This window comes from Struthio camelus, chromosome 8, assembly GCF_040807025.1.
Source record: "Struthio camelus isolate bStrCam1 chromosome 8, bStrCam1.hap1, whole genome shotgun sequence".
Classification (NCBI taxonomy): domain Eukaryota; kingdom Metazoa; phylum Chordata; class Aves; order Struthioniformes; family Struthionidae; genus Struthio; species Struthio camelus.
In genome coordinates this window covers 26,598,329-26,611,295 of record NC_090949.1, presented here as the reverse complement: position 1 = coordinate 26,611,295, position 12,967 = coordinate 26,598,329, and the positions used below count along the sequence as shown (strand labels likewise).

General features: G+C 49.6%; 1 protein-coding gene across 11 annotated transcripts in view; it reads right to left on the bottom strand.

Moving 5' to 3' along the window:
- The window catches only part of RNF220 (ring finger protein 220), a 248,421-nt gene extending 236,095 nt beyond the window's left edge, over window positions 1-12,326 (bottom strand). For 3 of the 11 annotated variants that reach the window (XM_068952900.1, XM_068952906.1, XM_068952905.1), the window contains exons 1-2: window positions 10,224-10,377; window positions 5,010-5,750 (exon numbers count right to left, since the gene is read on the bottom strand). In XM_068952900.1, the coding sequence (XP_068809001.1) occupies window positions 5,010-5,634 (625 nt within the window). In that variant the 5' untranslated portion in view covers window positions 5,635-5,750; window positions 10,224-10,377. Of the gene's footprint in view, window positions 1-579; window positions 615-5,009; window positions 5,751-6,272; window positions 6,357-10,223; window positions 10,411-11,100; window positions 11,430-12,025 lie in introns of those variants that run through there. The other 8 variants (XM_068952909.1, XM_068952904.1, XM_068952907.1 and 5 more) reach the window with 8 other exon arrangements.
- Between the last annotated feature and the right edge of the window lie 641 nt (window positions 12,327-12,967).

Here is a 12,967-nt window from a genome sequence, read left to right as displayed (position 1 = left end):
TCAGAGGCGTCGCAGGGACCGGCAGGAGGCCCTCGCCGCCGTGCCCGCGCCGCAGCGCTGCTGTTGCTCTTTCGCTCTTCCTGCGCCTCACAGCGCGTTGCACGGCGGAAAGTAAGCGTTCCACTTCAGTTATTTAATTATTTCATAAGCAATTTTAAGCTTGCAATTTCCCATGGTCACGGCTGACTGTTCGCAGCCGCAAAGCCCCACTTTGCATCAGGCCCCACACTGTACCTGCGCTGGAAGCGACGCGTTACAGCAGGAGCAGCCCTGCTCGCGCAGCGCCGCGGGTCCGTCCGTTCCCCCCCCCCCGCCATTGTTCTGCCACAGAACATTAGGGGGAAGGGGAAAAAAACCAACCCGGCCACGCAGGCACCCTCCCCACCTTCTTCCCCCCAGCACACACACGTACGCAGAGCTCTCCGCCTCGCACAGGTCCCAGCACGTAAACGCAAAACCAAACGCACGCCCGTGCGATCGGGCGGGCTGCTGCGCGGAGACAGTCCTCGGGCTGACTCCCGAAGCGCGACGTTATTCAGAAATTCAAGCCGCGATGATCGTAGCCCTGACGTTCCTCACCTGAAGTGAGATTTTTGCATTTTCACAGCCCTCGATCGACAACACGCCAGCTCTTTCAAAAGCTGAACTCACTCCACTGCAGCGGCGCTCTTTCAGACCCCGAGGTGGAACAAAGACCTCACCGCTGCGGTGCGCAACCTCCCTCGCAGGGGAGAAACCAGCGGCGGGACAACCTGACCGGGTCCAAATAGCCAAGGTTAAACATTAATAATTTTCAGGGGTAATAATAAAAATAATAATGAAAGCACCTCCACTTTAAGGCAGAAGTCACAAGAGATGAGCCAGGATCCCACTGTGCCTACCAACTCGATCACTCATCAGAGCACACGGGTGCCTGGCTGGGTGTCCCCAGCAGCACTGGGGCACCGAGGCCAACAGAGCCCTGACAAGGGGCCGAGAACTGAACCAGCGGCCAAGAGGTGGAGGGCCACCCTGCCGCAGCGGGCTGCGCTCCTCAACAAATCGCAGGCGACGCGTGATGAAGACTAAGCAACGGACAGTAACAGGAAACCGTCCTCTGCGGTTCCCAGCATGGGCGGGGAGGCGAGGAAAGCCCCCGGTACGGCTCCGACACGGCCGAGGAGGCCGGGAGCAACGGCCTTGTCACAGGCTCCAGCTCTTCCCCAAGCAATCCCGGCATCGGCACGGACGACTTCCGCCCGGCGCTCTGGGGGAACGGGATGCCGTGGTGACTGGGTACAGAAGGCCCCTGGGACAATTTTTTTTTTTTTTTGAAAGCAAAGAATAAAACTAGGACTCTCTACTTTTTGCTGATTTTAAAATGAGGCTATGGATCTCTCTTGCAGAAAGGGGCTTGCCGTTTATTTCCGCTCCTTCCAGGAATCTCAACTATCATACATTTATTAAAGGAACCCCATAAAATACATCTCCCAGTGTCTTTAGCATGTGCTACACAAGAAGCCACTAAACTCTTTTAGCAAGTGTCATTATTTTTCTCAGTACACATCTAACAGGAAGGGTCCTATCCAACGCATGTCGTGTCTGCTTCTCCCTGGGAAGGCTCCTCTTTTGTGTATGCTCCACGTACACTTCATGTCTCCGAATATCCCGAGTACCTACATTCTTACAACAAGAGAGGACTTGCCTGCACCCATAAGTTTCAAACCAATTCACTGTATAACAAGGCACAATCACGCCCAGGTACACCTCAAAGCAGAACTATCCCTTCGCTAGCGATCTCACGGACTTCAGGCACTTCTACAACTGAAAAGCACCACCCTGGATCAAGAGAAAGAAAAGGTTCACCCAAGAGACTGTAATCTCTACTGTACAAATACATATCTTATATGGCCAGGTATTACTCTCAGTTACACCAGTACAGCCCTCCCAAAATTTTAGCAAATTCGGTGGATTTTCTCCCTTAGTGAAAATGGGATGAGACTTTGTTCCCATGATGCAGAGGTCGACATAGGAGGACAACTTTCAAATACTCCCTGAGATGTAAGGACCTGCCTTTGGATTCTTGTTTTGATGGAAAGTCTTTCAAGAGTGAAGTTATTTTTCAGGAATATTAAATCTCAGTGCATCTAATTCCTCTTTTTTTTTTTTTTTTAAAGGCAAATTTTTCAGAAAATCACTATATAAGTTATGGGGCAAAACAGACATTTTCATGAACTATTCAGAAGAGTCCTCGTGCAGTGGTACAGAAGATACGCAGTGCAATTACAGTAATTTGCCTTCCACGCAACACAAACCCTTTTAGGATTCTGAAAAATACAGCCGAACACCTGAGCTCTGCAATTCTGAAAAGCACCCATTAGACATATAAAGGTGTCTGCCAGCAGCAGATTCTACATCAGGAGCAAAGATGTGCAGTTTTTACAAAGGGTTATACAAAACAATTACACCAGGAATCCACAAAACTTCTCAGGGACCAATAATCAGAGACTGTAAACACCCCAAAGTATACATTTATGTAAAAGTAGACAGAAACTCCAAAAATATGTATGTAAATTTCAACGCAAAACAGGATCACAGTTCTCTCTGCAAACTGCCATCTCAAATTCCTCATTGAGGAAGCTTTTCTTTTCTGATAGTCAACATAAAAGATCATTAGGATCCACTGAAAAGCTCAGCTGCTCACTCACTCGCCCTCTAGCAAACACACACATACGTGTGCATGCACACAACAAATAAACTCGTTGTGTTAACGGAGCTAAGTTTCCATGGTGCAATATCTATATATGATGGGAATAAGATACAGAACCAATAGACGTATTTAGTATAAACTGTCCTAGTAGTTACTGAAGAATTTTAATCTCAGTGAAAACGTCAGGGATGCTGTGCTTGCTCAGCTCTACCACGAGGCCAAGCGTTTTAAAGGAATTTAACCATACGGGTAGGAAGAATGGCAAAACAAAACACCTTCTACTTCCACAGAAGTTTTCAAAGCTGCCTGCAAAGTTTCTATTCTGCTTCCCTTCTCTTGGCAAGCCAGTACGGCAGCATCCCCGCGGGTGCGGCGAGCCGGCGTGCTCCCTCCCGAGCAAAGCCCTGCTCTGCTTCCGGGCACGAGGACCCACGCTCGGCGCAGGACGTTGGCACAGACGAGGCATGCCGCTGGGTGTGCCCGGGTCTGGCTGTCCACAGCTGCGCTCCACGCGCTCTAATTCATTTAAGAGATTTACTTCTTTAAAAGCGGTGTCTGACAGGATTTTGCTAGGAAGATGCATAGCAACTGATGCACTCTAATTTCATTTAGCTAGCGGCCCCGCTCTTCTGTCGTTATCTCCCAAAGTATTCTTTTGGGCTAGTTTCAGTTCCATCGCCAGGTTATACTGAAAAAGGAAAGAGCGTCGACAAAGGATGTCTAAGCCTTGTCATCTCACCTGCCTCCCCCCCCCCCCAAGTAATTATATTAGCAGCTTACACGCATCCACATTCATACGCGCTCCCACCTACAGCCGCTTTCCCTACAGCTCCAAAAGAACGAACGGGAGATGCTGAACAATGAAAGCAGCTCTCCGGCACAAAAAGTAGCACCGATGAGGGTGGATCAGAAGGAGAGGGGGGAGATAGGTAAGAGACCACGTTTGTAGTGCAAAGAATACACGGCTTCTGCCTTAAGTGGGAATTGTCCCACACTCACAGACGCTGACATAAAGACACACTCGCAGCATATTTCAAAACCAAAGAGCGATGGATTTACAAGGCAAGTTGATTTTATGATGACTTTTATTGAAAAGGTACGCTGGGTTTAGGCAGATGCCTTTTAGCGCTGGTAAGTTAACACTGTGCCTAATTCAAGGAGACAGCCTGAGGAAGCAGCGCCGACAGGGGAGAGAGAGCCACAATGTCTCTATTACTCTCCTCGGCATCATAAAGGGGAGAAGAAAAATCACAGCTGAAAGGGAGAGGAAGAAGCTGTGCAGCAGTTTTTCTTCGTAAAAAAATATAGTAATAATAACAACAACAATAACAACATTGTTTTCTAGGAAGAAAATTCAACAGAACAAAGGATCCCACATAAAAAGCAAACCACTCATTCTTTGGTCTACGTGTTTGGGTGTACCGGAAAACTCATTCATAACTTAGTGCTCCTGACCAGGGTACCGCGCTCCGCTTCCCCCAGATCACTCCCCAGCTCGGGTCACCTCCCTGGTCAGCAAACCTGGAAGCCTCCCTCAAGGAAGGACAGCTCTGCCCATCTACGTAGGCAGTAAGGCAAGGGAAAAAGGAGAAAGGAAAACAGGAGAACGGGGAGTGACAGTCATGTTCAGTGGACTAGTTTGCTTCAGTCCAATCACCGATCTGCAAGAGGGCACATCACCTTTCGACAGTCACCAAAGGGGGAAAGCGCACAGAGAAAGTACATGGCCTATTTGGGGGAACAGCTTATTCAATTGTAAGAACAGATTCAGGTTTACGTCTCAAAGAGAGAGCTTCATGGCCAGAAATATTCTTGAGTTAATCAGAGTAAAAGGTACCTTCTGTCCTAGTCTGAGGCGCGAAGCCTGAAGGCTGATGCCTTTGCTCTAAGAACGCAGGGGCGCATGAAGAAAACGCCAGAGAAAAAGATGTCTAAAATAGCAGTGCATACTGTGTTTGCTACAAGCTCTGAAAAAGTTTCTGGCAGCACACTCTAGCTGAAGCCCTGTTTCACATATGTAGGTACAAGCATCAGTGTCCTTGCACTAGGGCACGGACGTCTTTCTGCACATAAAGCCAGGTCAACACTGTCTCTGCAGCTGCCTGCTGAAAGACAAGTTTCCTTCAAGGGCACCCTCCCTAAAATCCATCAACGTCCTTTTAAAAGGAACAAGGCAACAAGGTGGTTTAACTTAGCAGGAAGAAAAGGTTGTTTTTCCTCTGCTTTCAGCAAGAGCCACAGCATCACAGGACAATCACCTGTTGAGCATCTCAATGAGGCACAACTAAAGTAAAACCAACAAGTCAACGGAGGTACTTACATCTGTCACTTCGGTCTTCAGGACTGGATGAAGTCTCCCGATCAGAAATGAGGCCAGAAACCGCAAAGATCTTCTTCCCCGTATCATCAACTTTGAGAGAGCCGGGGGAGCTGGAGGGGAGCTGCGTTCCAAACTCATACTCCTTCCCATCAGCGTCCGAGAAGCGCAGATGGGGTGAGTCAGTGTCATGACAGTTTTTCAGGCGCTTGGCCGGCGTAAAGGCCGACTGGTAGCTCTCCCGGTCTTCAGTGGACGCAAAGGGACGGAAAGCCCCAACACCGCTGTGGTTCAACATACTGATCGGGGTGCAGTCCAGGTTGGGGGGTGCAAATTGGGGGTGGAGGTGAAGCAGGGACGGAGGAAAGTCACGGTTTGCAAATGCTCCCGGCACCCCGCCTTGCCGGTGATACATGGAGGCAAAAGTATATGAGCCATTGGTAAAGGGAATATGCACGTCCTTATCTGCTGACACTGGGACCCCAAAAGGCCTTGGCTGCTGGCATGGAATGGAAGCATCACGGCTGGCTTCAGCAGTGGAGGCGAGAACCATCAGCGCTGGGGAGGCCAGCGGGTTGGGAAGATAGGGTGAGTTCTCCATCTTGAACGCTGCCCGGTGTAAGTCCATCGGAGTCTCTTTCCTTGGCGGGATCACAAGCAGAACAATCTTCCCTGGATGGAAAGTAAAGCGAGGCCTGGGAACGGAGCAGGGAAAATTACTGGAGCACCATCACCCTCTGAAAGCTGCGAGGAAACAGAAAAGAAAAGAAAACACAACTGGTCAGGTTTCCGTACTCATCTCTCTGGGATGCTCCAGCAGCAGGGTGGCCACATGTGTTACAACCAACCGGCCAGAGAAGCGCCACTGTTCTCGTTCAAGAGAATCAACAGACAACTCGCTCGCTACTGGAATCAGCTCTGGCCCTCTCAATTTAAGAAGGGTATCATCCAATGTGGATGAGTGAAAAGAAAACCAAATAAAATAATACAAACATTTAATAACCCAGTAATAAACAAGATGCGGTCTAAAATTAAGATAATAACTCCAAATCATAACTGGAACTTCATATGGCAAAGAGGCATGTACATATAATTACAATCAACGTAAGAATGCCCACATAAACACACCTAACGCTGTATTTACTCAACGCGTGTGTGTATATACAGATAAATATATACGTAACCAACATAAAAATAGCTATTGAACGTAATTACACAACTAAGCCACCATACATCTTTATACTCTACATGATGCCTAAGACATACCTAATAGACATATTTTTCCTCTCACGCTCAGAGGATATATGTGCAGATAAGTACCTGCACACCCGGTACTAGATACAGGCATATATACTATTGGAACGTCTGAGGGTGACCGCGGATGCGTGCGTGAGTATACGTAACCACAAACACACACGCAGGCACACACAGCTCACACGCTCCCTTTTAGCAAAAGGAGAAGGGACTTCACCAATAAAGCGCCTGGCGTCTCTGACAATATTTAAAATCATAATGGGTGCCTCCGCCATCTGATCTCTGCAAACGTCTGCCTTTCGGGTCGGGGACAAGAGAGAATGGATCAGTAATTTTAGTTCCTAATGCACTCACTCCTAAGTAGATTTGTAAACTGCCCTGGATGTGCCATTAACATTTAGAGGAAAATGTTAACAAAATTTCTGACTCGCATCTTGCTGAGCCTCCCAGCCAGCCACAATCTCCTCCCCGAGTAAAACACAGAAAAACGCTCCTTTCTGTATCTGGCTTTGCTTTGGCTTTTTGTTTTGCTATTTTCTCCCCCAATCAATCTAGTGTCTTTTCTTTTAAGCTTCCGCTGCCTACCATTCAGGCCCCACAACCCAGCTTAAAATACAAGGACTATAACTTTGAAACAATATACTAGCCGGCTGGAGCTCAAAGGGCCAGAAAAATCATATAATAATAAAAAGCTGTTACAAATTGTGCCTCTTAAATCCAGAGGGTCAAACATCTCAAATAAAACTTACTGAAAGAGTGTCTCCCTAATGGAGTGCCTTTTGTACTCCATGAATGAGGGAGCCTAGGTTAACAAAGTGTATGAAATCCAGTCTGCGGCTTTAATGCAGTTCGGTGATAACATTTCCTCTCTCCCATCCTGCACCCAGATGCTCCAGTGACTGTTATTAATTGTGAAGATGAGTGGACATCATCTCTCCGCTTCCTCGTTTGGCACCCATCCTTACAGACATCATTGCTAAATTACCAGATTATGTATCTCACATTAACAGATTTGCTCTCTTCCAAATTTTAAATAACTTTCCTGTCAAGTTCCAGCCGCAGAGAGAGAAGGGAGAGAGGGCGAGAGGCAGATGCCAAGGGCATCCTGGTCGGTCAGTGCTGCAGTCCAAGGCGGATCAAAACCAGAGGTCAGGAAACTGCATCCGCTGGCAAATCTGGAGTTGCTGGGGGCGGGGGGGGGGTTAATGCAAGCACATAAATATATATATGTACACATGTGTACACATATTTAAAGGTAGGCATACAAATAAACCACCACTCTTGCATAAAAACAATCATTAGCGTGGAAGTGAAGCTGAGCAATCATGGAAAATATGGATTTCCAGGAAAAAAAAAAAAAAGCAACCACCTCTGTCTCCTTTTCTATTTTTACTTGTGCTATCACCTCATTACATCAAACGTATTTCATAAATTAGTAATCTGGCCGCAACACTTGACACTCCTGTAGGATACTGTGAATCACTATGGCCGTTTATTCGTTTGCAAACTTCATTACGCGGGGAATAAATCAACACATTACAATATCTCACCCAGCCAATTTCAATTTTTTTTTTTTAAACTCCCACTTCCTTTTTCGTTCCCTCTTGCTCTCCTGCTCGCTCAGCGCCCCCCCCCCCACGCCCCCACTAGCAACATGTACAGATTAGACTGCGGCGGACCAGTCATTATGAAAATCTATCGTTAATACACTCCCAATGTCAAAATGTCATAGGTTTAAATACGGAACCCAAAATAAGAAAACTAGCTGACCTTCTTAATTAAAAAAATATGGATTGCAGGATAATCAGCTGGATGGAACATTTGGGTGACAGTAAGGCAGTGGGCACAGGCAAAGTAAGTAACTGCTACTTTTCTGCCTCTATGCTGATTTTTTTTAATTTAGCACCTCGCGCAAATCCAGATTAAAATAACTCCAGCTATTGATCCGAGCAGTGGAATTGACATTAATTTTAGTTCACTTCTCACTTTGCAAAGGGATCAATAGGAAGTAATAACAGCTGACATCCCCGCTGAAAGGAGGAGAAAAGACGGGCTAGAGACAGAAATCGAAAAGCAACCAAATAAATCAGCAGCTACTTTTCCACGGCATCAGACAAACTCCAAACAGATTGCAAAAAGTCTTTGTTGAATTAACTAAACAAGGAGTAGAGGGTGGGGGGGTGGAGATCAATCTATGAAGCTACATAAACTGTCTACCACGAATCAAGGTTAGACAGACACACTGAAAACACATGCTATTTTTTAAAAAAATTTTCATGGATACTTATATGTCTAGTTACTGGTTTTGAGAGACATTCTGTTTGAGGTGTATACAAATTACCTGTGTAATTGTGTATGTTACCAATAACAAGGCTAAACGCACCACAACCATGACAAATTGAATAAACAGCCTTGGCTCTGAACCATTTAAAAGAAAAAAAGAAAAAAAAAAAGAAAAAAACCCTCTCATCAAGGACTCAAGCTGTAATCAGTTATCTCTGGCTCAGTTTTGGTTCCTCTGTTTATGAAAGATTGTAACACTGCTCTCAATTAGTTAAGAAGAAAGTCTGATAAAAGTAGGAGAAGCCATGACAGAGTTGGATTTAGCACACATCACAACCAGCCAGCAAGTGAAGAAAACAGAAGTGACCGCTGGTTATAAGCACAAACCCCACTTGCTAATCAGCCTGCAAAGAAACACACATATGCAAGCACATGCACGCCGCATACACTGCCACCAGATCTGCAAATCTTTTACTAAAACGTTACTCAGAGTTCCTATTACTAAATCACCTCTCTGCTATCGATTAAATTAAATAAAACACACCACTCTGGTTTCTACAACAGGTTGCATTTTTGTGGTCTCTCAACCATTTCCAAATGCCAGAGATTAAAATAATGGGACAAATTAACATTTTTCTCCTTCCAGAAACAAACTTTTCTTGGGGAAAAAAATTAATTAACAAGCTATAGGGAAAAAAAAACATTAAAACAATAGGAAACCCAGGAAAATTGATGGTGCATGTAAATTAGGAAAGACCAAGCAAAAAATCGCAATATCCATTTACATTAAAAAGTTTTTTTCCCTATAAATGTCAAGTAGGAATTTAGAAATATGCTCTGCGCAGAAAAGCCAAAGATTATAAAACAAAATAATGCCAGCTGTTTGGGGATTTAAGTGCTCAAATGGATTATATATTTGAACCAAACTGGATTTCCTTACAATAAATAAAACAAATGCAAGCCCGAAAGCCAACAAAGGAGAGCTCTCATCACTGGATTAAGATACAAAGGAAAAACAGTTAATTTTTCCAAACGCGTGAAATATGCCAACTGCAGCCGCACACACGGGCAGCTGCGGTGAAAACCGGTTCAGGGGGAAAACAAAAAAAACCAGGCGGGCAGGGAGCAGAGGAGCGGCCGGAGCGGCCCGGCCCCGGCCCCGGCCCCGGCTCCGGCCCCGGCTCCCGGGCCGGGGCGGCTCCCGCCGGGCGACGCCGCCGGCCCCGGCCCGCACTGCGCGCCCGCCTCCTGCGCGGCTACAAACTTCTGGCAAAAAAATTAAAAAAATTAAATAAAATAAATTTAAAAAAATAAAGCAGCCCCCGGGAGGAGAGCGGGTGAACCCCGCGGCGGCAGGCTGCAGGGAGGAAGCGCCTGGGGTTTTGCAAAGAAAAAAAAAAAAAAAGAGAGAAAGAAAGGGAAAAAAAACTACGTTTTTGCATGCCGCTTCACCTCCCCCCCGCCCCGCACCTCCCGGACCCGCTCCCAACTTGGCGAAATGCGAGCGAAAATCGCGGGCGGCGTCGCCCGGGGGAAGCCCCGCTCCGCTCCGCTCCGCTCCGCTCGGCGCCGCGGGCAGCGGGCGCGTCCCGGCCCCGGGCCCCGGGCAGCCCCTCCCGCAGCGCCCGCACCGGCGCGAAAAGCAACCCGGGAAGACACCCCGCGGATCGCCGGATTTACCTCGTGCTTCCAATTTCCATTCCTCTTCCCCCCCGCCTTCCCGGAGGGATGTAAAATGAAATGAAATGAAATGAAATGAAACCGAAGGAGGCGAGCCCCGGGCGGGAGCTGCCGCCGCCAGCCCCCACGCCTCGACTCTCCCCGCTCGCAAATTAAACAGGTGTTTGGCCCGGCCCGGCCCGGCCCGGCCCCGGGCCCCGCACGCCACCGCCGGGCGGGAGCGGCCGGCGCTCCTCTCCCCTTCTCGGGAATTATTTACTCCTTCCGCGGGCGGCAGGAGGGGGCTCTTCCAGCCCGGGTTGCCCAGCCCGTTAAGTGCGCCTTTTTCTCCCCTCTTTTTTTTTTTTTCTCTCTCCTCCTTAAACACTAAGTCAGAGACAAAGATCATCAAACGTGAAGATGACCAGAGTTGTTTGAATTTATTGCAACAATCACTTACCATACACATTTCCTGTGTGGAAGGATAAGCATTCAATACAACTCTTTAAGTAGACAGTTCCTAATGATTTCATTGTGGCCAAACAGATGTTTTTTATGTATTTAGATCTGAAGGTGAAAAATTATTTTCCATGCTTCCAACCTATTTACAGACTTCCCTGGTCTAGAGCTGGGATTGTTGGTCAAAAGAAATAAAATCCTGCAATTTCTCGATTGCATCGCTGGATGATCCAGAAAGTTTTCTAAAGGACCTGAGCGAAAACATGTATAATTCCTTTCACCTCCTCTGGCTGTTCAAGCTATGCAATTCACATGTGGAGTAATTTTAGCTCATTCGTTGAACAACGCTGACACTTTAAACAGACGCTCTACCTTTGTTTTATCTGCAATAATAAAACCAGAACAACACGCGTGTGAGATCCAGGCGTTTGATTCCTACCTGAAAGCAGTCGGGGGCAAGGGCGGAAATCTTTTAGGGATGAAGGACCCGAGGTGGGGAGAGGAGGTCGTACAAACTTCAGCCTTGTCCAAAATTACGCTAACTGGCAACTTACAAAGTGCATTTCAAAAATAATTCAGTCTTCGATCGAGGATCGCGCATTTTTGCTACGGCTTAAAACTAAAGTTCACACGAGTACCGCACAATCGCAAAAATGAAAGCTTCGGAGTAAACAGAATTTACTGGGTGTTCAGTGTATCTTGAGCGCACAGAAACCCTGAGGTTTTTGCAAATACTTTTACTGTAAAACAAAAGTCTTAGTTCGGGTATTAAAAAAAAAATCTAGCTGGATCTGTGCGTGGCGTGGGGAGCAGATCCGCTTATTTCCTCCGCAAAAGTTTTTGTTTTGCAGCCGCTGGGAAATGAAATTGTTGCTGCCCAGAGCAACCGCGGAGAGAGAGAGAGGAGAGAGAGAGAGAGAGATCCTGGGCACAGCGAAGGAAAGCAAGCAAACAACTCCCCCGGCTGCCCCACCGGAAAAAAAATATATAATAATAATAATAAACACTGAGGAGCGCGGGATCGGCGCCGCTGGGGGAGCCGGGCCGGTCCCGCCGCCGCGCCGCAGCCCCGCACCTGCCCCCCTGCCGGTACCGGTACCGGGGCGCCGCGCCTGCGGGCTCGGCTCGGCTCGGCTCGGCTCGGCGCGGAGCGGCGCGGAGCGGGGGGGCCGCTGGCCGCCTTTCCCCCGGTATTACCATGCCGCTGCCCACCCAGCCGCCTCCCCCGCGCCGGCCCTGCCCCGGTCCCCGCCGCCGCCCGGCTTTCCCCGAGCCGGACCGGGGTTGGGGGGGTGGGGGGGGGGGACACACAGTGGCCCGGTAAAGTTTGCGCCTGGCCGGGCGGCGCCGGTGCCGGTACTCACGGTGCGGGGGCCGGCGGGGGCTGCGCGGAGCGGGCGGCGCGGAGCGGGCAGCGGGCGCGGTGCAGGGCAGTGCCGGGCGTGCTGGCCCCGCTGCGCGCCCGCGGCTCGCATGTAGCAGAGCGGGAGGCGCCGGGGGTGCGAGGGAAGGAGCAGTGCTGCCTCTCAGTGCCGGCTCTCATCAGTGAATGAGCCTCCACTCTCGGAGGGACTCCTGCCTGCACACACACACACACACACACACACACGCGCGCGCACACACACGCGCGCACACACACACACACACACACACACACACTCGCACACGGAGCCGGGCTGAGCACTGCATACATTAGGGCGCTCGGGCAGTCTGGGAAATGCAGTCCGGGCCGCGGCGCTCACCGCCGCCCCGCAGCCCGCCGCAGCCCCCGGGGCCGCCCCCGCCGGGGGTCGCGGCCCCCCAGCCCCTCCGCGCCGCCTCGGCCCGCCCGCTTTCGCGGCAGCATCCGCGCTTCGCCCCGGCCGCCCCTGCGGCTCCCTCCGGAGCGGCGGCGCGTCCCAACCCGGGGGCCCCCACGGCCCCAGCCCAGCACCCTGGGGCACTCCCAGGCCACAGCCTCCTGCCACGCTGCACCGCTGGGTCTCCCAGCACCCCGCACCGCCATGCACGGATGTGGCCCAAATTCCCTTTGGAGATCACCAGGGAGCAAAGGTGGCTGCTCCCCACGTTTCTCTAACTGCGGGCGTGCATGCACGGCACACGCGTTGCTCTTTTAATGTTCCTGCCCATGCACCGCAGCTCGGCACAAACCCACGCGCACACGCGCTCCCCCATGGGCCCTGGTCCACTCCGTGGCCAGCCCTAGTATTGTCTGGAGCGAAAACGGCCGTTCATACGAAATGGGAGAGCGCGTGGTAGATTGGGGGCTCAGCTGAGACCACTGGTCTTGTTTTCTCATGTGAAAT